Source organism: Abramis brama (genome assembly GCF_963993115.1).
Source record: "Abramis brama genome assembly, chromosome: 6".
Lineage (NCBI taxonomy): Eukaryota > Metazoa > Chordata > Actinopteri > Cypriniformes > Leuciscidae > Abramis > Abramis brama.
This window is the reverse complement of record NC_139968.1, coordinates 38,738,516-38,762,747: the sequence shown is the minus strand read 5'-3', so window position 1 is coordinate 38,762,747 and position 24,232 is coordinate 38,738,516. Positions and strand designations below refer to the sequence as shown.

Sequence of the window (24,232 nt, the reverse complement as noted above, 5' to 3'; positions counted from 1 at the left end):
AGTAGCCTACACAAAAGTACACTAAAGCAGTCTAGGTGAATGCGCAGCAAATATCAAACCTGAAACTATTTTTACCCTGGTTGGCAACTGTTTTTTTTTTTTTTTACTTGACTATGTTCATGGTGCTGTCCATGTATGTGGTCCTGAAGGCCCTACATGATCAATTCTGCAACTTGGGTAAAGTTGTTTTTTTGCATATTGGCGGAGTTCCGCGTTCAATATCTCCTGAGCTGAATATTGTTACTACACAAATAACATTGTTTTAATATTTAAATCTTCCTCAAAACGAGCTTTCCTTCGGGTTTGCACTTTGCAGATGGTCCCTTCTTAGCAGCCTGCGCATAGAGATCAATGTATTTTGTCCAGTGCGAAGGAAAGATCGTTTTGAGGAAAATTATGTTGTAGCTTCTGGTGTTTTATCTGTAGTTATATGTGATAGGTGTTTTCTGTAGCAACAAAGTTTAGTTCACGGGTTATTGAACGCGGAAGTCCGTGAATGTGCGAATATGCAAATATAAAACCAACTTTACCTAAGTTTCAAGCTGATAGAAAGGCAACAGTCACTCAAATAACCACACGTTACAACCAAGGTGTGCAGAAGAGCATCTCTGAACGCACAACACTTTGAAGCAAATGGGCTACAGTAAGAAATTCGGACGGGCTCAGCTAAATAGTGCAATAAAAGATGGGGAAAACGCTCCCTCTTCTGAGGAAAATGTTGCTTCTGAGGGGAAAACTTTGTCTGAGGAGTTTAAATTTCTGCAGCAACATTCAGATGGTAGGGTCAGAATTGATCATTTTATTTATTAAACATTAATTAGAGTAATCAGAATTTTACCTGCCAGTCAAAGCTTGATGGTTTGCACATTTAATGACTTGTTGAATTGCACCCATTCCTTGTTTTATTTACAAACTACAGGAGGACATAGCCTTCAAACAGAGACCGAAAGAGAAACAGAAAGCAATGGAGCGATTGAAAGCCAAGGCTGTTCAGAAGAAGGACCTTTAAGTAAGAGACACATAAAGCCACCCGTCATTCTTTAATATGTCATTTAAATGCTGTTTCCCTAAAAACCCTAAACTGTTGTTGCTGTTTCCATAAAAACCCTAAACATGACAGTTTGATTGTGTAAAACGTCGTAGGTAATAAAAACGATATTTCCCGATCATGCTAGGTCTTTATAGATTGTAAACATGTCGATATATTTTTCAAATATTTTTTTTTGTACACAATGGTATCTGCGTTAGCTGTATTACAACATTTCACTGCATTTTAATAATTAGAAAGTTGATATTGGTCCTTTCTTTTGTTGTTTTACTAAAAAAAAAAAAATCCATTTATATTTCTTATTACAATGTATATTAAATATTTTTCAAAATTTGAGTTTAGTTTTGATCATGTTATTATGGTATCTAATATCAAAATGATTTATTCTCTGTGCAGGAGGTAAAAAGAAACCCCTCAAGGCTCCTAAAAAGCAGTCGAAAGATGTTGATGATGTAAGTTCGTACATTGAGTTTTTTTTGGTTGAAGTGTTTGTTTATACATAAACACTGAGATTATGGTTTGTGAACTGGACAGATCAGCTGCCTTTAGAGTAAATGACTACAGAAATGTATGTGTAAGAATGTAAAGTACATTGAAATGCAATGCAAGTCGCTTTGGATAAAAGTGTCTGCCAAATGCATAAATTAATGTATCTACCAGTCAAAGTTAGAACATTTTGAAATTATTGTTGTACATTTTCTTGACACTCATTCAATGTTTTATTTACAAACTACAGGAGGACATGGCTTTCAAACAGAAACAGAAAGAGGATCAGAAAGCATTGGAACATTGAAAGCTAAGGCTGCTGGAAAAGGACCTTTAAGTAAGAGACGCATACAACAAAGTTTTTTTCGTTCCACAGCTGGAGGTGGCATCAAGAAGTCCGGGAAGAAATGAATGTGTTTCAGTGTTTATTTGCTTGCTGTTCAAACCATCAACTTATGATCTGGGTCCACAATAGCAATGTCAAATGATTATTTTTTTTAGTTACTTTATATTTCTCATGTAAATAAAATGTTTAAAGGAATAAAGTTTGTGATGACTGTAAATTTAAATTTCAGATTTTAATGTCTTTGATTTTTGAAACCTATTCAAAGCTCAGTACAATATCCAAACATTTCAAGTTTAAATTCACATGTAAACAACTCCATTTCTAAAGTTTTTGTTGAAGCTTATCCATCTTTATATTCAGCTCTACAGTCTCACTTTTCATGTCTCCAAATGTTCCATCCTCTTTGATTAACCAAAACACAAATGTCTTTTGTTATTGTTTCTTTTCATTATGTAGTTTTAGTCATTTTCCTGATGTTGAATGGTTTCGCAGAATTTGGAACAACATCGTTCAGCATATCGTCTCCATAAACCACAATCCTGTGCATGAACATATGCTAATAACAATGATATCAATATTTATATTTATTGTAAAGTGTAATTATGTACCGGTCATAAGTGTTGTCGTTGCGTGTGCTGGCTGTGGTGTCCTCGTCATCCGTGATCAGCCAATGGAAGTCTTTGTCACTGCGGATGTGGATTTTTTTCATGTCTTTATCAGACACATAACTACCATCTGCATTAAAGTCCCCCAAAATCATGATGTTCTGTAAAGATAAGCACATGTTTGAAATATATATTTTTTTATGTTAAACGTTGTATTATGTTGTAACCATTTAATAAAATAAACAATGCTTGGCTTCTCATTGCCTAAAATATGTGACCTTGGACCACAAAACCAGTCACATGGGTCAGTTTTTTGAAGCTGAATAAATAAGCTTTCCTTTGATGTATGGTTTGTTAGGATAGGACAATATTTGCCAGAGATACAACTATTTGAACATCTGGAATCGCCTTTAAAGTTGTCCATTTATGTTCGCGATTGTGCTGCATTCACTCACAATAAAATTGTTTTATATATTTATGATAGGAAATTTACAAAATATCCTCATGGAACATGATCTTTACTTAAAGGTTGTATCAATGATTTCAGGCCCAAAAATAAATGATCACATTCATCTAATCTTTCCTAACGATCCGCTAGCTGCCCGCAACATAAGCAGGCCGTCAAAAAAACGTGTCTCTGTAGACAGCCTAGGCTCAGAGTACTTTCATGGCATGGAGTACTTTCCGTAAGATCATCTCTTAATGCAAATCAAACTAGCTATTAGGCTAACTGAAATAAAACCATGCCAAGCTCTAGGTATGGTGAAGGCTATGTGATGATGTGGGGCTATTTTAATTCCAAAGGCCAAGGGAACTTTATCAGGATGCATAGTATCCTAAAAATTAATTTAAAAAAAATACTTAAAAATAAAAATCTGCCTGCCTCTATGGGAATTTAACATAGGGGTGTCCAAACTTATGCACCCTGTATTTTAAAGAAGAACATTTATTTATTTACGATACATTATTCATTCACAAAGAAAATTGGTGTCCTTAAAGGTTGGATTTTTCCAAATTTTTTAAATTAAGGCATTAAGTTCAATTTCCAAAAGATGATTTTTTATTCCTCTTTTTAGTCAACTTTAGCTTGGGTGTCTAAACTTATGCATAGCACTGTAAAATGACCCACATGATGACCTTTCACCTGACAAACTCATCCGGGACGATTCCTCACACTGCACGCACATTTTTTAATTTCAAGCGGCTACGCGCACTACCAGAGGACATCTTCCTTGAATTTCTGTTGATAGTGCAAATATATATAAATATATACAGTATATCGCAAGATTCCTGGCTGTCCTGGAAGGAGTTATGGATAACAAACCTAGCTGTATAAAGAAGTTGTGGTGAAATGTTGGGTTGGCTAAGAACACAAGCAGCTCTGTCTTAACAAGGTTGAGTTGAAGGTGATGGTTCTTCATCCAGCAAGAAATGTCTGTCAGGATGCAATGCGAACAGGTACCGTTGGATCATCATGCTGGAATGAGAGGTAGAGTTGTGTGTCATCTGCATAGCAGTGATTGGAAAAGCCATTTTTCTGAATTACATAGTAATAACATGTAGATGGAGAAGAGAAGTGGTCCCAGCACTGAGCCCTGAGGAACCCCAGTAGCAAGAAGTTGTGTCTTAGACACCTCGTCCCTCAAAGACACCCTGAAGGACCTGGTAAGACTTGAACCATTGTAGTGCAGTTTCTGAGACGCCGATCTTCATGAGGGTTGACAGGAGGATCTGGTGGTTGACTGTCAAAAGCAGCAGACAGATACAGCAGGATGAGCACTGAGGATTTGGAAGCTGCTCTTGCCAGTCTCAGAGCTTTAGTAACCGAGAGCAGGGCCGTCTCAGTTGAGTGGCCACTTTTGAAACCAGACTGGTTGTTGTTCAGGATGTTGCTCTGTCACTTGTTTAGCGTTCATGTAAACACTACATTCAGATTCATCATTCGGTATGAATTCAGTTAGATTGAAACAAAAGGTGTGCATGTAAACAATGAATGGCGACTGCAGAAAGCAAAAGCCGAATCCCGGACATTTTGGACGATCTCGGCGGCCGGACATGTCCGGGAAAAAGAGGATGGTAACCCATTCAGCTTTCTCCTACTACTCAGCTTTCTCCACAGAACAAGAGCCTGCTAGCTTAGCTTCCAAAGAAAGACGGCTGACACTGTGTACATTCTGTGAGTGAGATCCCACCCTCTATGGGCGGGTTGAAAACACATGGGACAGCCCCTACTACTGGCTGTAGTCTCTAGTCTCTGGCCAAAAAATCCTCCGGTGACGCAAAATGATGATTTTTTGCATCATCTGAGGATTTTTTCCTGACAAAAAATACGAAAATCTCTTGTCTCAGGGGGATATGAGGGTGGAAATCACGGTCATTCGAAAATACTACAGGTTTTCTACTGATACAAAGCTTAATGCTAAATCCTAAAGTATCCCTTTAAGTAGTGGGGTTACCCGAGCTTGCTTAAATGCTGTGGGAAAGGTAACAGTGTGAAGAGAAGTGTTAATGATGTAAATATTGAATTTTTAATAATGATAATGTGTTTGAATTGAAATATTCACAGCTTAAATATTCAACCATGCTAAATTTCAGCCCATAAAAATGCAAGCCCTAAAAATACAATGCATTAAAATGCAAGCATGGTTAATGCAATGCATTTTTTTTTTTTTTTTTTTTTTTTGAAGTAGGCTAGTGCAATTCAACAAGCTTTTTTGTTTCAAAAACATTTGGCATTATTTTACTTTCATAGCTCTGGTTCACGCTGTCCGGAAACGTCACGTGCGTTAGTTGCATGTGCTCCGATGTATTATAAACACAGGCGTCAATATTGCGTTATCAATTTCAGCCTGAATCAGACTTACCGGTAGATAATATAGGAGAGGAACAGAACTTGTGCACGAACGGCTGTTGGACGTTTCAGAACGGTATGGGGTTTTTTTTCAGCTGTTTTGTGTTGATGTCTCATACTTTTTATACGTGGTTATTTGTAAATGCTACTGCTGTTTATGTTAAAACACACAAACATATCTATGCATTTCATTAAATCGTTCTACCTTATAATATTTCAATCCTTGAAGGGATTATTTGATCAGCACTCTCTTTCTCGCACACACACACTCTACAAAACGAACGTAGAAATATCTGTCGTCAGAACCATGAGCACATTAGAGACTAACCATGGTTTCACCACAGTAAAGAAAATGTTAACATTACCTGATGCCAACAAACACCATCATTCAACGATCGCTGGTGGGGTTAAAATTAAGTTTGTATGTGTTTGAAACAGCGAGCGTTGTTACATGAAACTCTAGTGTTGGAACTCTAACTAGTGATGGAAAACACATCAACAAAGCATAAAACGTACTTGCATGTAGTGGTCCAAACAACAGCTTCTGCTTTTAAAGTGGGAACTGCTCCATCTTTCAGGACAAACTTTTTTGTGAATCCGGTGTGAACTCGCTTAGATCCAACTCTTCTCAACATTATACAGCTGTATAGCTAGGCTACTACTAGCCCTGACTGAATTGATAGAATTATTTTATGCCGTGTTTCAGACTTATCCCTTAATAAAACATGAACAAATACATACAGTGAACTAGAGTATTTGTGTTTTCTGGCATACATTTGACAGTAATATATTATTTAGCCACAGCCACAAATGTAACAAAACTGAAAATGGTATTTTAGTTTAGCAACATAACTGTATAAGAAACAGTTAAACAAATACATCTAGGAATATAAAAAAAGTATATGAATAATATTTAAAAATATTAAAATATATATATATATATCTCTCTTTTAAACTTATGTCCAGAAACAAATTTTTTTTTTCAATAAAAGGCATGTCAGTTTTTTATACAAAAGTGCAATAGTAACTTATACTCAATCTAAGTAGGCTAGTCCTTTAAAAACACTAAGTGCAGCCACAGTGTAGTGAAATTAAAAGACAAATAAACCTCAACTTAACAAGTTACGATTCAACAAGAGCAGTATTAAACCCAGAATGAAAACATACATATTTCAAGTATCTCAGGTAATTTCATTCCCACAACCGGTTGCAATTATAAATTGTCCTTCCTGTACGTTATTTCAGGGTTTAGTTCAGTCAGTTCAGTCCTGGATCCGTTTCACTGGGCGTTTGCTAGTATCAAAATCCAAACTTCATCAAAATAAAGGTATTTCTAGGAAAAATCACTCTATATGTCTTGACAGTTTTCCAAATCTCCACAGAATGATTTTGTTTTACTTAAGAAAAATTCAGAATATACAAAGACAATAAATTAAAAGAAGGGAAAAAATAACAGAAAAGCGTGTAGGTCTTCCACCAAAATTGCTGCGCTCAGAAACAGGGAACAAAGCCTTTTATACTGTCCCTGTCATTGGGGCAATGCAATGCAAGTTTTAATCATGCGCCGTCAAGCAATCCAAATCTCTCCTGCAAATGTAATATTTCACAATTGGGGCTTTCAAATTGGCTTTCTGACATAAACTCTTTAACAATAATTAACTTTTTTATTCAGTTTCTCCATTTGTCTGAGAACGCGTATCATCTGCTTGCCGTGCCGGGGAAGTAATAAATGCTGATTGAATGAGACTGAAAACATTGATATGTAATATGAAGATGGTTCATTGCATGTTTTCATCTTCCTCTTCTCTGTTTTCTTGGCTTTATGGACTTTTTTGGCGTGGTCTTTCTGGTGTTGTTCAACTAAAAGATTGTCCATAAATATTTCAATTTTAGCTGTTACTTTGAGACATGTAAAAAGCCCTGCCCCAACACAACAAAACACTTAAATTACATTCAAGGATGTTTTTTAAAATAATAAAGTTATACTAACTTTACAATTGCATAATCATACGTATGTGTACGGTAGTGTATGTGGTATAACCACACTTTATGTAAAAAAGCACACGTATTCTCATGAGATCACGTTGATTCAGAGTTGGCGTCATCTGAAGTCCTGTCAAGAGTTGGTCTCTTCACAGGTGTTGGGCATCTCAAGTCTTCATAAGAGGCTGGATCCAGACTGGAGCTGACGTACTCTCTAGTTACCTTAGGATGGGCATCCCGAGATAAAACAGAGAAGCAAAAGTAATATAATTAGCTAAGTTGCTGTTCGCAACATTAAGCAAAGATAATCATCTAACTGTCATTGAAGATTGTCAGTATATGCACATAAAAACTGTTACGTGTTAGAGATCTAATTACCTTTATACAATGAATGTAGTTATCATAAAATCAAACCATGTTTAAGTTTATAGTTATGTTGCTGTAGTGGTTGAAGATGAGTGGCATTAGTGTTTGTTTTTTGTATTATTGATGTTTTATCCATGTCAAATTGAGAGAAATAACTGTATAATCTTTCAGTAGAGCGCAGTTTTATAGGCTTTTATCATATCTCCTGACTCAAATAATGTGTTTCTAACAGCAAACACTCAGAATAAAGTGAGATGATCTGCTGTTGATCCTGAATGGCTTGTTGAGTGAGTGTTGATAGTCTGAGGCTCATCAATATTAACAGATCTGCTGAAAACGCTCTTTATTTCATGACAATAGTTCCTGTTTTCACCTCATTTATTATGCTGATGTCTTCAGATCTCCTGTAAATTGACACTTTAAGCTCATTTCATTGGTGTCAATAGACTGAGGGTATTTGATGGTTTCTATAAAGAGATACAGACATAAATGCTTAGATGTGTCATTTAAAACAGACTCCGTAACTGATAACTTTGATTTTCAGCTTCTCCTACAGTGAAATTCATCATCAGTGAAGCTCCTCCCACATCAATCACATAATCAGTGAAGCCCCTCCCACAGCAATCGCATCATCAGTGAAGATCCTCCCACATCAGTCACATCATCACTGAAGCTCCTCCCACTGTAATTCTCCAATAAATGCTGGAATATTCCCATCAGTCTACAAGTGAAGTCGAGCAGCAATGTATCAGGAAGAGCTGATATCTGTAAAGTCTTAGTTTATTAAAGAGGACAGTGAGAACATGAGTGATCCACAACCCTGCAGAATGAAACACAGAAGAACAAAGAGGTTGGTGTTTATTCTTCATTCATTCATGATACTGAAGAACATTCATGTTAGAAACATTCAAGCACTTCATCACTTTTATACAAACAGGTAAACTGTGAAATAGTAACTATGAATGAGGCGTTTAGCGCGGCGTGGTGGACTGGCGCGATACGCGCGAATGATTTTATTTGGTGCTTTTTGCTCATTCACGCGTTTGACGCGATTTTCGGGTCTGGCGCCCGAGTTGAAAAATCTGAACTTTGGAACAGTTCGCGCCGCATTAACCAATCAGGAGCCTGCTTGCTTGGTGCTGTCACGTGGTGAAGTAAAAACAAAGCACATCTTTTATCACATAAAAAGTTGATTTCAATATATGAGACATATTCATTTTGTATTGAATGCTATTTATTCCATATCTAAATCCAGATTATATGAAACATTATTATTCTAATGTAAAGACAACCAATATATTTTAGTGTATAGGTTAATAGTGTCTGGACAGTGTTGTCTGAGAAAAGGAAGAAAAAAAAATCACAGGACAGGTTAATTACTTTTGGAGGCTGGCTCCATTTATCATCAATACAAAAATAAATTACAGATTATGTGCAGGGCCGTTTGAAGGAATTTGGGGGCCCCAAGCAAAATGGACATGGAGGGACATAATGTTTATAGATGGGTTACAGAAGTATTTATTAAGTAAAAAGACTGTTTGCTAACAGTTAAATGACAATTAACTAAAGATTAAATAACTAACAATTTACCATCTATTAATGATGGTTATTATAAAGTGTTACCAAAAAGATATGTTAGCATTTCCATATTTTGATATTAGAAGGGAAGGGATGCAGCTGCTTTCACAACTACCAACACTGAAAAAAATGATTTGTTGAATTTAATTAAAAAAATTATGTAAGTGGTTTCACACAATTGATTTAAGCTACATTTAAACAAATGCATTAAGTTGAACTAAAATTTAATAAGTTCAACTTAAAGGTGCATAGCGCAAGTCTCTGAGTTTTTGCAGAACTATGCCCCCTCTGGCGACAAGCGAAACTGCAACCAGAGGTGTGCACGGCGCTCATGGACCACACGCACACGCACGCTTCTAGAACTAGAAACAAACATTGATGTATTGTTTTAATTTAATACTGTGAAGCTGCTTTGATACAACCTATGTTGTGAAAAGCGCTATATAAATAAACTTGACTTGACTTGACGCTTGCACGAGCACCAGCTGTTCATAACCAAAGGAGCATTAGCCGCTCAAATCTTTTGTGTACAGTCATAATGTCTTCAAAGGTAATAAAGTTATAAATCTGCAAGTCATTTTAAATATGTGAAAGGAAAGGCATTTGAGTAAATGACACACTTATGTGTGAGGGGAAAACGGGGGTAGTAGAAAACTTAGTTTTTTGTTTCCATCTATCTCCATGTTGAACTGTTTTATGTGTTTACTGTATCCACTTATGATTGTATTATTATGGAAACACGTTCATGAAAAATACAAGTTATTACTTTGTAAAAGCTCAAAATAATAATCATACCATACACAGTTGGTCAACAAAGTACACTCAAATGTTTCAAGGTAATAAACAATCAAATGGCACTATGACGTTACCGAGATTTGCGGGGGTTTAGCCTGTTTTATTGATCTGCTAAGTAGCATATTCCAATAGCAATACATCCTAATTAGGCAATAATTTGCTCAAAATTTGTGTCTAATTATCTAACTTACAGTGAGGAAAATAAGTATTTGAACACCCTGCTATTTTGCAAGTTCTCCCACTTGGAAATCATGGAAGGGTCTGAAATTGTCATCGTAGGTGCATGTCCACTGTGAGAGACATAATCTAAAAAAAAAAAATCCAGAAATCACAATATATGATTTTAACTATTTATTTGTATGACACAGCTGCAAATAAGTATTTGAACACCTGTCTATCAGCTAGAATTCTGACCCTCAAAGACCTGTTAGTCTGCCTTTAAAATGTCCACCTCCACTCCATTTATTATCCTAAATTAGATGCACCTGTTTGAGGTCGTTAGCTGCATAAAGACACCTGTCCACCCCATACAATCAGTAAGAATCCAACTACTAACATGGCCAAGACCAAAGAGCTGTCCAAAGACACTAGAGACAAAATTGTACACCTCCACAAGGCTGGAAAGGGCTACGGGGAAATTGCCAAGCAGCTTGGTGAAAAAAGGTCCACTGTTGGAGCAATCATTAGAAAATGGAAGAAGCTAAACATGACTGTCAATCTCCCTCGGACTGGGGCTCCATGCAAGATCTCACCTCGTGGGGTCTCAATGATCCTAAGAAAGGTGAGAAATCAGCCCAGAACTACATGGGAGGAGCTGGTCAATGACCTGAAAAGAGCTGGGACCACCGTTTCCAAGGTTACTGTTGGTAATACACTAAGACGTCATGGTTTGAAATCATGCATGGCACGGAAGGTTCCCCTGCTTAAACCAGCACATGTCAAGGCCCATCTTAAGTTTGCCAATGACCATTTGGATGATCCAGAGGAGTCATGGGAGAAAGTCATGTGGTCAGATGAGACCAAAATAGAACTTTTTGGTCATAATTCCACTAAACGTGTTTGGAGGAAGAGGAATGATGAGTACCATCCCAAGAACACCATCCCTACTGTGAAGCATGGGGGTGGTAGCATCATGCTTTGGGGGTGTTTTTCTGCACATGGGACAGGGCGACTGCACTATATTAAGGAGAGGATGACCGGGGCCATGTATTGCGAGATTTTGGGGAACAACCTCCTTCCCTCAGTTAGAGCATTGAAGATGGGTCGAGGCTGGGTCTTCCAACACGACAATGACCCGAAGCACACAGCCAGGATAACCAAGGAGTGGCTCTGTAAGAAGCATATCAAGGTTCTGGCGTGGCCTAGCCAGTCTCCAGACCTAAACCCAATAGAGAATCTTTGGAGGGAGCTCAAACTCCGTGTTTCTCAGCGACAGCCCAGAAACCTGACTGATCTAGAGAAGATCTGTGTGGAGGAGTGGGCCAAAATCCCTCCTGCAGTGTGTGCAAACCTGGTGAAAAACTACAGGAAACGTTTGACCTCTGTAATTGCAAACAAAGGCTACTGTACCAAATATTAACATTGATTTTCTCAGGTGTTCAAATACTTATTTGCAGCTGTATCATACAAATAAATAGTTAAAAAATCATACATTGTGATTTCTGGATTTTTTTTTTTTGATTATGTCTCTCACAGTGGACATGCACCTACGATGACAATTGCAGACCCCTCCATGATTTCTAAGTGGGAGAACTTGCAAAATAGCAGGGTGTTCAAATACTTATTTTCCTCACTGTATATATCAGCATTTTATATCACACTCAAGAATCTTGAACTGTTTTACTCGAATAGCGAATCACTAAACTACATGTAGTGCTGATTTATTTAGTAGATATTTTGACAGGGACAATACACACTGACGAACATTTATGTGAAATGTGTCAATATTTTTCAACTGCTGTCCCTGGGCAAGGTTTTCTTTTCTTTGTCTTACGTGGAGTTTGCGTTGGGGTTTGGAATGGACTACAAGCCGGTCTCTTTGAATCCATCTTCTACTTTTGTCGCTCGAGTTGTCTTCGCTGACACGGAGAATGGCGGCGAATACACAAACCTGCCAGACATAGCCAGGTGAGCGTGAACGCGCATGACGTCACGCCCAGTCTCAAATTCCGTCCCGAATCCCTCTTATTTATTTTACTGTACAGGATTATAGAGGCAATCGCAGTGATCAGAGAAGGGCTCATTCAGCCTATCAGGCAACTGTTTAAGCATGTATGGGTTATAAAAACGGGTATTTTTAACATGAAATGTTGCGCAATGCACCTTTAATACATTCGTTTAAATGTAGCGAAAATCAATTGTGTGCAACCACTTACCATAAAAAAATTTAGTAAATTCAACAAATCATTTTTTTCAGTGAATGCTTAAAAACATCCCAAGCTAAATGTTTGATGCACGGAATTTATTGTGTGGTTTTCCTAATCCCCATTAGGTAAATAGATTATCACGGTGGAATAGTTAGTATAGCATGCTATGCCACTTTCATCAAAACCTATTACAAAGCTATAGCAATGTCATGTCATTAAATACGATAAACACTGATTCTGGAACAGATCTGCGTCTTCCTTATCCCATTAAAAAACATATTACAGTATGTAACCATATTCCGTCCGTTCGAAAAAAAGTTGCAGCTCGGGGCCCCAACCAATTGCTTGGTTTGCTTGCCTTGTCGTGACGGGCCTGGATGTTGTCACGCGTTGGTTGAAGCAGGGAAGAATGCAGGATCTTAATTGCAGCAGTATTTATTTAAACAAACTCTAATACTCACAAACTGGATCAAAAGAAACATGGACAGAACAACCAAACATATAGACCCCTTTTGCGCCGACGTCACAGTTACATCACGGCGCCAGCTGGAGGCAAAACAAACGGAAAACTGGAGGCGGCCAATACAAACCAGCACAGATTCGGCTACATAATAAGGAGCTTATATTATTATTTTTATTATTAAATATAATCTTGTTGTGTTGTTGGGTGCAAGAATCGATGAAAAATGAGTATGCTGTATCTGGAATTTTTATTTCTAGAAAATATTCATATCATTAAAATTGCACCGTAGTGTCACTCTTTACATTGTCGTCTTCTTGGCGCTGGCTAGGCAGAACTGCAGATCGTACCACACAAGTCTTTACATGACCATTCAGCACATAGTTATATAGGCATCTAAATATATATATATATATATATATATGCCCTCAGTTTCTATTTACCCTCGGTTTCTCTATCGGGTAGGTGTGGAAGTCAGGCCACTCAACCGGAGCTAGCATTAACGTTAATCCTGTCAGATCGTCCATTGCCTGAGCGTGTACGTACGGTCATCTGGTTCCGTCCGTTAAAATTAACTTTTGCAAATAACAATCGGCGTCCTGGACAGTGAGGGACCTTGCACATTAAGACAAAATCAGATTTTCTACAGTCATTGTTAAAAAACAAGCTAACAAAACTTGCAAACTAGCGTTAGTGAAGCGGCCAGAGGGATCGTTCTGCCTCCAGCTAAGCCCCGCCCACACAAATACGTCACCATGTTTACCAACTGTAAAAGGGTCTATAGCAACGACAACAGACAAGGAACAGACTGAAACACATTGCTTAAATACACAGAACAGAAGACTGGAAAGCGAGACACAGCTGGGACAAATTAACTCATAACTAATTAACAAGACTTTAATTAAATCACAGAGACACGTGGGCAAACTCGGTGTCATAGGCAAACATAACATGAACACAAAAGGCGCGTTTCCATTAAAGATTTGCGCAAAACTTTTTTTTCCCCCTAAAAATCCATAAAAAAAAAAACTATTGCGAAATGACTGCATTTCCATTAACCGATGTTATGCGACTAAACGTAATTTTTTTCCTCTCGCGATAAGTCATTCAAAAAATCATGGCAACGGATGTTGGTAAGATTATATATCACAGCCACGTACCGCACTAGAGATTATTATTATTAATGGAAGGAAACATAGGCGTGTTATCCAAGCATTAATGGCAAGGAAAGACCCTTATACTGTTAGCGGCACATATGAGGTGTTTCTGGGGTTTTCTCACTCATTTCTGCTTCGAGGTCTTGATTGTGGCATTTCTTTGAGGTTTAGAATCCAGTATTTCTGTCATTCTTTTGCATTTATGAATTTAATGAAGAACTCTGTCTTGTATTCTGTCCAAACACACCGTGTCATCTACGTCAGCTGACCTGTAAATGCGCAAAAACTGTTTCCAGCCTGAAAAACCACCTCATGCGAGCGTAAAAACTTTTTTGCGATAAATGGGAGGTTTTGCGAAATTGATGTGTTTCCATTGAGCGTATTTCCAATTCGCAATTTCAATTTGCGCAGTTTGAAGGGTAATGGAAACGCGGCTACAGACACTAAACGTGACAGATGTACTGGAAATGCAATTAAACTTTTTTTTTCTTTCATTTCAGAGCTAATGGAAGAGAGCGAGGAGAGTGAAGAACTGAGTGAAGTGAAGGAGGAGCAACATGTCAAATCTGGAGAAAAACATTTGAGTCGCTCAAAGACTAAAAAGACATTTTTAAAGAAAAGAGTCAAGAAATCTTTCACCTGCACTCAGTGTGGAAAGAGTTTAACAAGCAAACAAAGACTTGAGCGTCACATGAGAATCCACACTGGAGAGAAGCCGTTCTCATGTGATCAGTGTGGGAAAAGCTTCACACAAAATTCAAATCTTAAGGAACACATGAAGATCCACACTGGAGAGAAGCCGTTCTCATGTGATCAGTGTGGAACGAGTTTCTCAACCGAACAAAGTCTTGAGCGTCACATGAGAATCCACACCGGAGAGAAGCCGTTCACATGTGATAAGTGCGGGAAAACATTTCTTCAAGCATCAAACCTGAAGACACACCTGACGGTTCATGCAAAGGAGAAGCCACATTCATGTTCTGTGTGTGGAAAGAGTTTTTCACTGCTGGAAACTTTACATAGACATCAGAAAACTCATACTGGTGTGAGAGAGTACATGTGCTTTGAGTGTGAGAAGACTTTTATTTCAGCGAACTGTTTAAAACTGCACCAGAGGATTCACACTGGAGAAAAACCTTACATGTGTTCACACTGTGACAAGAGATTCAGTCGATCAGCACATCTGATATTACATGAGAGGATCCACACTGGAGAAAAACCTCACAAGTGTGATCAATGTGACAAGAGATTCAGTCAGTCATCAGATCTGAAAACACATGAGAGGATCCACACTGGAGAAAAACCTTACAAGTGTTCACACTGTGACAAGAGATTCAGTCAGTCATCAGATCTGAAAAAACATGAGAGGATCCACAGCGGAGAAAAACCTTACAAGTGTTCACACTGTGACAAGAGATTCAGTCGGCCAGCAAATCTGAAAACACATGAGAGGATCCACAGCAGAGAGAAGCCAAGCCGCTTGCACACGTGTGATCAGTGCGAGAAGAGTTTCTCTTTTAAAAGTCACCTGAATATACACATGAAGATCCATTCAGTGGAGAAACCACATCATCGCAGTCTGAGATCACAGTAAGTAGTTCATCTTTATGTGCCGAGAAACAAAATCTCTTCTGTGTAAGTTAGTCACAGTCAAATCTCTCCTCTCCACCTATAGTTGGCGCTGTTTTACTGTGGCTGCTGTTGAATCATCCAGGTCGTGAACGAGGCCGACACCTGATGTGATTGTAAAGCGCTTGGTGTGTACAGTAGTTAATAGTAGCGCTATATAAGTGCCTCATTCATTCATTAGTTTCTAAACAGCCACGATGAGTAGTGGACATTTTGTTGTTTGATTGGTTTCTATTAACTCGTGTTCAACCCAACATGAATGTGTGATATAAAAAAATCCGTCTGATTTTGACATGTGATTTGTCATGCAAAATCACTCTCTGACAGTAGGTGGCGCTCATGTCAAAACAAGCAGAAATAAAGCAATATACATAGCAGCGCTGTGCAACTTTCTCTTTCTGACACTGCTTATTATGGTGAAGATAAAACGTCAAACAGTATTTTCATGTTTTCTAACAGCACTTCATGTTTTTGTATTTGCTCTGGTGCTCATCAAGAATACAGAGACGAGAAGCTTTCAGATTCTTCCTCTGTTAATGTTAGAAAGGCGTTGGAAACTATGTGATTGCTTACAGATTACATGTCAAGTATGCGTCATCTAGAGTTTCATGACCAAACTAGTGATTTTTTAACACAAATCATCTTCATGATGTTAAAATACACTCACCTAAAGGATTATTAGGAACACCTGTTCAATTTCTCATTAATGCAATTATCTAATCAACCAATCACATGGCAGTTGCTTCAATGCATTTAGGGGTGTGGTCCTGGTCAAGACAATCTCCTGAACTCCAAACTGAATGTCAGAATGAGAAAGGTGATTTAAGCAATTTTCAGCGTGGCATGGTTGTTGGTGCCAGGCGGGCCGGTCTGAGTATTTCACAATCTGCTCAGTTACTGGGATTTTCACGCACAACCATTTCTAGGGTTTACAAAGAATGGTGTGAAAAAGGAAAAACATCCAGTATGCGGCAGTCCTGTGGGCGAAAATGCCTTGTTGATGCTAGAGGTCAGAGGAGAATGGGCCGACTGATTCAAGCTGATAGAAGAGCAACTTTGACTGAAATAACCACTCGTTACAACCGAGGTATGCAGCAAAGCATTTGTGAAGCCACAACACGCACAACCTTGAGGCGGATGGGCTACAACAGCAGAAGACCCCACCGAGTACCACTCGTCTCCACTACAAATAGGAAAAAGAGGCTACAATTTGCACAAGCGCACCAAAATTGGACAGTTGAAGACTGGAGAAATGTTGCCTGGTCTGATGAGTCTCATTTCTGTTGAGACACTCAGATGGTAGAGTCAGAATTTGGCATAAACAGAATGAGAACATGGATCCATCATGCCTTGTTACCAATGTGCAGGCTGGCGGTGGTGGTGTAATGGTGTGGGGGATGTTTTCTTGGCACACTTTAGGCCCCTTAGTGCCAATTGGGCATCGTTTAAATGCCAAGGCCTACCTGAGCATTGTTTCTGACCATGTCCATCCCTTTATGACCACCATGTACCCATCCTCTGATGGCTACTTCCAGCAGGATAATGCACCATGTCACAAAGCTCGAATCATTTCAAATTGGTTTCTTGAACATGACAATGAGTTCACTGTACTAAAATGGCCCCACAGTCACCAGATCTCAACCTAATAGAGCATCTTTGGGATGTGGTGGAACGGGAGCTTCGTGCCCTGGATGTGCATCCCACAAATCTCCATCAACTGCAAGATGCTATCCTATCAATATGGGCCAACATTTCTAAAGAATGCTTTCAGCACCTTGTTGAATCAATGCCACGTAGAATTAAGGCAGTTCTGAAGGCGAAAGGGGCTCAAACACAGTAATTAGTATGGTGTTCCTAATAATCCTTTAGGTGAGAGTAGATCAAAATCATGCACAGGCTAGCAGTTGTTGACCAGATATGATGGGATTAAAATGACTATTGAACTTATCAGTGATCTTGACTTTGGGCTTTATTTTTCATTTCACATTTGTCTCTCATTTGAAATCTCACTTGATTTAATGTTTCTTTTAGACCTGATGGACGTGAACAAGAAAGAAAAAAAACAGAAGCCAAAAAATCTGTCTCCTGACCTCAGTGTAAAAAACACTTCACATGTAAATCAAGTCTGAAGATTCACATGAGAGTTCACACTGGGAAGAAGCGGCTCAGGCTTTCTCTTTAAAATCACTTCTGCTTCTCATTCTGAAGAAAGACCATTTAACTGTGATCAGTGCGGTAAACAGTTTCATTGAGCATCAGTCCTGAAGATTCACACAAAGGAGAATATTCATTCAGCAGAAAAGACACGGCGGTGTGTGTTTCAGTGCTGGAAGTCCTTTGCTACAGATGATAGAAAGAGATGAACTGAAAGAGCACCAGAAAATTCACCCTGGAAAAAACTTTGGAGGCAAAGTTCAAGAGCTGAAGAAGAGGCCTTAACGAATCTTATATTCATTTTTAACTCATTCTTCATTGTTTTTCATTAGAACATCTAGTTTCACTTCTACTCTTCCATGGAAACTCAAGATATACTTTCATGTATCTTTGAAATTATTGATTTAACACTTTACTCATTTTATCAACATCTCATTGTTATTGTCCTTTTTTAATTTTCTGCTGATTCTGCTTGAATTAAGAGCAATTTCTTCATTTTAGTTCTGAAATTCATGAAGTACCTTGATATGATTGCTTTTTGAGCTTTCCATGTTTTAAACTTCTCAACAGAGCTTTTATTTCACTGCACACGTGTCTGACATTGAATGAGATTGCTGTCTGTCTACATTATTAACAGTTTAACCCTTGATATCCAGTATCATATATACATTTCAAAGAGTTTGTTTGAGTCGGTTTCATTCACACCATCAGGCTTCATGAAGTCAGAACAATTGTCCATTCACCCGCAGCAGTGTTTATTGACCTCCACCATCCCCCAAATGGCAGAGCTCTTTGGGAACATTGAAAAACTGTGGCAAGTTGACGTACGTTCCTTCAGGAACGAAAAGGAGGTCACCAGATCTTGACAAGACCAATATGTTGCTTAGGCGCAAAGATTTCAAAGCCCCAAAGGAAATGGTAATGCCCAGCCTCCAGAACACTGAATGGTACCTCGCTAAAGATCCAGATCAAGCTAAGGCGTACAATGCTGAAATTCTGAAACTGACCCAGGCAGGAACCATCAAGAAGTTGAGTTCCCACCAGTTGACACAGTCAGGGGAATAATGGTATATCCCACATCACATGGTGACCCACAACAATAAGAACTGCATTGTGTTGTTCTTCTCAGTAGCACTTTGAGTCACACTTAGCACTCTCATACCCCTTTTCCACCAAAAAAGAACTGGTTCGGAACTGGTGCTGGTTCAGTGTTGGTTCAATTTGCGAACCTTCACAGAACCTGTTTGTTTTTCCACTGACTAGAGAGCCCAGCGAACAACGTCGTTACATCACTAAGTTTCTAGGAAAGCTACGTCTTAGCTTTCCTAAAAACACTTGCGCCAAATTCAAGCAATTACAATGGTGGACTAATGTTACATTGTCTTTCTGCAAATGTTTCTCCTGGCTTTGCGATCCTATATTGGGGTCAGAAGAAGACGTTTAGAACACATTTGTGCTGCTCGTCTGGATTACGGAGGTTACGTTCGAGAAGAAGTTTGACAATAACCCAGCCCCCAACCCCCAACCCCCAGCCCCCAAACCCCAAAGATTTGTCTGGCGTGACATGGAAGGAGACCAAACTCCATCTGTGTTTGAGTGGCAAGTCCTGCCCTTCCATACCCTGTGTAGCCCATGCTTTGCCAGTTGATCCAATATTACATAAATCCGCTCTGGGCGTCAGCTGGTACTGTTCCACAGACACAGTGAGGTACAAACATCGACCAGTAAATTATGATGCTCATACCATGCGTAACATTTAAAGGGCCTTAGTTACAGTACGACCCCCTCGAGTTAATCCTGCCGTACACCACCCGTGCCAAAATCCTAGTGAGACCACTCTGTCGCTTACCTGATGACAGTAGACAGTCAAAGTCAGCCTTATCTTTCCTTTGTTGTGGCCCGTTGGAGAATTACACATAAACGACTGCACTCAATGTCCAGATTGGAGCTTTGTGCTGCCGTCACAGGAGCCCTGAGTCCTGAGTCATGCCGATTTAAGGTATTTGTTGGCACCCGAGTGGCAGAAATTCAGGAGCTTACTGATCAACATTCATGGCGATATGACTGCGAAAGACCCCGCTAGATGTAAGGAGCTGGTTAAGTCTAACCGGTGGAGCCATGGACCACACTTTCTCCTGCAAAGCTCAGACAAATGGCGGACCCCGCCGGCAACAGTAGTGAAGGAGTGTCATTCAAAAATTCGCAAGTCGGTATTCTGTTGAGTCACGACCATACCTGATAAAGAGCCTCACATACCAGATGTGCATTAGTACACCACTTGGAAGGAACTTCTAGAGGCCACAGTACAGATGCTTCATGGGGAGGCAGGTCAGAGCAGGAACCCTAATGCTGATGACTACCATACCAGGGGCGCCGTCAGCCCCGAATGTATTTTGAAAAGTGGACTTTCAATGCGAATCTCATTCACAAATGCAACAGGATGAAATCACCACAGTTTGCCGGACAAGAAAGATCAGATCTGTGTGAAACTATTTCCGGGTCTTGGTGTCGGGGGAGCTGGTGCCTGGGCTCTTTTATGCCTGGAGGGTTTCTCAATGGCTCTCTGAATGGGGCAGAAATTAGTTTCAGCTCTCAGACATTGCTGAGCCGAACTTCAAAGAATAAAACCGCCTTTAAATTCAATCTGCACTCGGGAGACCATCTGTCATTGTTACGAAGTGGAGGACGCAGTAAGATCCATTTGCAGCTTTATTAGAATAATCAACAGGCAGGGTAAATCAGGGGCAGTCAAAACAATGGAGATAATCTCAAAGCAGAAACAGATAACAGGCAAGGGTCGAGGCAGGCGGCAGGAATCACAGTCCAAAGAACAATCCGTGTCGAGACAGGCAGCAGAAGAATCAGAAGTCAGTATAAACAATCCAAGGTCAGTAACAGTTCAGCAAACACAGGGAAAACGCTCAGAGATTGAAAGGCGGGGCAATGCAATACTTCTGTAAGAATTGATAAATTAGGAAATTCCAAACAGTCTGTTTTGGGGGTGACCAGGCCCTGAGAGGACAAAAGGACCTCTCTGGAGATAAGCATTTGAACTGGCCCTCATGCACCATCGAGACGAAAGTCTCACCTCCGAGTCATCCTAATCTACATCTCTTTCCCTCTCCCCTCACCCCTCTCTCATGCTCAGACGATCACCTGATTTTACCCGAGAAAATGTATAGTTTAATGTGAATGATTATCACAGAGTATTTTCATGTTTGGTATCATTTAAAATGTCACAGTGCGACTGGTACAGATATCTCATATCCAGATAGATAAAACAAAAGGTAATAAGGTTTTTAAGAGCTTATGGATAACTGATTTACAAAGGAAGGTGGTCTCTAAGCAAATGGTCCCACACCCCCATGAAGATGCGACCACTGCATGCAAATTTCTATTGTTACATGTTTCCAGGTAAAAGGCTTGTCTATTTAAGGAATTGCAGCAGGGAGATCGAGGCCTTTTTCTGTATTTCAGATGGGTCCGTTAGGCTGGGAGATGTAGATCTCTCAGCCTAACGTATTTCTTAAATGTTGGGTTTGCATCTTATCTCTATTCCAGAGCATTTGGTGTTTTGTATCGATTATCTTTGAATTGATTATGAAACTGGCATGATACATTTACCTGACATAATAAATTGTTATATTTGATTATTCTAACTGACTTTGATATTTCCATTGAAGAGTTAAACGGAACAGTCAAACATCCACTCACTTTTAGTGAGGAACAGATATTATTAAAACCTTTTCATTTATGGAGTCAGATGAAATAAACGAGTAAATATATGATTAATATATTGCATTTAACCAACCAATACTTCGCACGAGTAAGGACAGAACACGTGATCCCTTCCCCGTGTATTGGCGAACCGGCAATTGGGCCAATATAGCGGGCCTTACACTTCGCAGAGAAGTGGAGTGTGGAAGTGGCTTTTATGTGCGTGTGAATGAGGTGCAGGTGTGTGTGTAATCAGTGCAGTGCAGGTGTATGAAGTAATCAGTCCAGGTAGATGCAGGATGGGAAATGTAGTCTGTGAGTGAATATGATAGTCCGGTGTGGAGTGCCCTCTGGTGGCTCTCAAGGGCACTCCAGCTGGTGACCGTTACAGTCATGGACATGACAACACCACCCAAAACCTTATTATGATGATGGTGGACGTATAGATTCCAGTCATGTATTTAGAAGAAAAGAAACATTTAAAAAAAGTGTTTTCACATTCAATCTCATTCAACACTGCACAAGCCGGAACAAGTTTAGGGGCTTAACGAACATGACTTCTATTTGTGGGTGTTGTTTTGAAAGAAAAAAAAAAGTTTAAATTCCAAAAATGTTAATTTGAAGCAAAATATTAGGAATATAAAAACAGTCAAATTTTGAAAAACAAGAACCCTTTATGAGTCGAGTCAAGTCAAGTCAAGTTTATTTATATAGCGCTTTCACAATACAGATTGTATCAAAGCAGCTTCACAGTATTAAATTAAAATAATACATCAATGTTTGTTTCTAGTGGAAAACGTCCATGTTTGGTAATGCTGATCAATAGTATTGTTGATTGATTAATAAAATTATTAAATATACCCAAATATACCCAACTGAGCAAGCCAAAGGCAACAGTGGCAAGGAACCGAAAAACTCCATCAGGTGACCTAATGGAGAAAAAAAAAAACCTTGGGAGAACCCAGGCTCAGTCGGGGGCCAGTTCTCCTCTGGCGTTTATGATCTTGAGGTCGGATTTAACTGTAAGATTAAAAGTATTATATGAATGCCTTTATGAGTGTTGTTTAAAAAAAAGTTTAAAATTCGAAGATTTAATTCTAAGCAACATATTAGCAATATAAAAACTGTCAAATTTTAAAAAACAAGAACCTTTTGGGTGTGTTGTTTTATAAAAATGTTTACATTCCAAAAATTTGAATTCTAAGCAACATAGTAGGATCATAAAAACAGTCACATTTTGAGACACAAGAACCTTGCTTGATTCTGAGATGCTGAGATTAGATTCTCCAGACACTTTTTAAACAATAAAAAAATGTACACTTTATTTTAAGGTGACAGTTACATTGTACTTAAATAAGTACTGTGTAATATTAATTAACTACTTGTACTTAATATAGACTTGCAGTTAAGGTTAGTTGTAATTGTGCATAATTTACTGTTATTATTACTTTATGTTATTACTTGATGTGGATGAAGTAAGTTCGTATTGAGGTTTTGGTTGAAGTGTTTATACATAAACACTGAGATTATGGTTTGTGAACTGGACAGATCAGCTGCCTTTAGAGTAAAGTAATGACTACATGTTGGAGCCATTATGTTAAATTGTATTTTTTTTGTTTGTGACACTAGAGGGCGTATTAGTATTTGAGTATACAGTATTTAAGGTGATGATGAGTTACAGGTGCAGAGATTGAAGGTCAAACAAACTTTTTGACTGTGCCGTGTTTGAGAGTCATGTTTGTACAAGACTGTGCTCATACCAAAACAGTTTGTTAGCAATAAGTCAAAGTAAATTGTTGAGTATAATTTTTGTTTGTTTTATTTGTTACCGGTATTTGCAATGCCAAAAATGGACAATAAATGGATTTGGCATATCCGAATATGGAGAAGGTATGGACAATGAATATGTTATTCCTCAAGACAAAGCAGTCAGAAACAGACTAAGCAATCTGCGTCCCTATACAGAAATGTATCTGTAAGAATGTAAATGTACATTGAAATGCAATGCAAGTCGCTTTGGATAAATGCGTCTGCCAAATGCATAAATTAATGTATCTACCAGTCAAATTTAGAAAATTTTGAAATGATGGCTTGACTTGTTGAATTGCACACACTAATTCTATGTTTTATTTACAAACTACAGGAGGACATGGCTTTCAAACAGAAACAGAAAGAGGATCAGAAAGCATTGGAACAATTGAAAGCCAAGGCTGCTGGAAAAGGACCTTTAAGTAAGAGACGCATAAAGCCACCCATCATTCTTTCCTATTTAAATGAAGTTTTTTGTTTATTAATGTAATGTAGAAAATATTTAAAGTTTTTGAGTTGTTCCTTTTCTCAACAAAGTTTCTCCTTTGATTTTTTTTTTCCACAGCTGGAGGTGGCATCAAGAAGTCCGGGAAGAAATGAATGTGTTTCAGTGTTTATTTGCTTGCTGTTCAAACCATCAACTTATGATCTGGGTCCACAATAGCAATGTCAAATGATTTTTTTTTAGTTACTTTATATTTCTCATGTAAAGAAAATGTTATAAAGGAATAAAGTTTGTGATGACTGTAAATTTAAATTTCAGATTTTAATGTTGTTAAAGCTTATCCATCTTTATATTCAGCTCTACAGTCTCACTTTTCATGTCTCCAAATGTTCCATCCTCTTTGATTAACTGAAAACAAAAATTTATTTTGTTATTGT

The 24,232-nt window shown here is 38.6% G+C and overlaps 3 protein-coding genes across 3 annotated transcripts in view; 2 read left to right on the top strand and 1 right to left on the bottom strand.

The window, feature by feature from the left end:
* The window catches only part of tma7 (translation machinery associated 7 homolog), a 28,309-nt gene extending 4,202 nt beyond the window's left edge, over window positions 1-24,107 (top strand). Inside the window, exons 2-5 of the mRNA XM_084115989.1 lie at window positions 920-1,009; window positions 1,445-1,500; window positions 23,685-23,772; window positions 23,916-24,107. Coding sequence (XP_083972115.1) covers window positions 920-1,009; window positions 1,445-1,500; window positions 23,685-23,772; window positions 23,916-23,950 — 269 coding nt within the window. The 3' untranslated portion in view covers window positions 23,951-24,107. The remainder of the gene's footprint in view (window positions 1-919; window positions 1,010-1,444; window positions 1,501-23,684; window positions 23,773-23,915) is intronic.
* LOC311084130 (deoxyribonuclease-1-like) lies at window positions 2,329-2,664 on the bottom strand (the record flags this gene model as incomplete). The annotated part of the gene is made up of 2 exons (XM_084115991.1): window positions 2,329-2,419; window positions 2,489-2,664. The coding sequence occupies 2 exons, from the start codon at window positions 2,662-2,664 to the stop codon at window positions 2,329-2,331; spliced, it is 267 nt and encodes an 88-aa protein (XP_083972117.1).
* LOC311084125 (uncharacterized protein) lies at window positions 5,289-18,241 on the top strand. Its single transcript, XM_084115982.1, has 4 exons — window positions 5,289-5,412; window positions 8,230-8,535; window positions 14,542-15,631; window positions 17,702-18,241. Exons 3-4 carry the CDS (start codon window positions 14,547-14,549, stop codon window positions 17,757-17,759), a joined length of 1,143 nt encoding a protein of 380 aa, XP_083972108.1. The 5' UTR covers window positions 5,289-5,412; window positions 8,230-8,535; window positions 14,542-14,546; the 3' UTR covers window positions 17,760-18,241.
* Window positions 24,108-24,232: the final 125 nt, after the last annotated feature.

Bases quoted from the DNA above. Each gene is read 5' to 3' on its own strand.
- LOC311084125 (XM_084115982.1), top strand. From the start codon at position 14,547: ATGGAAGAGAGCGAGGAGAGTGAAGAACTGAGTGAAGTGAAGGAGGAG. The intron at 15,632-17,701 runs GTAAGTAGTTCA...TGTTTCTTTTAG, and splicing joins CATCGCAGTCTGAGATCACA to ACCTGATGGACGTGAACAAG.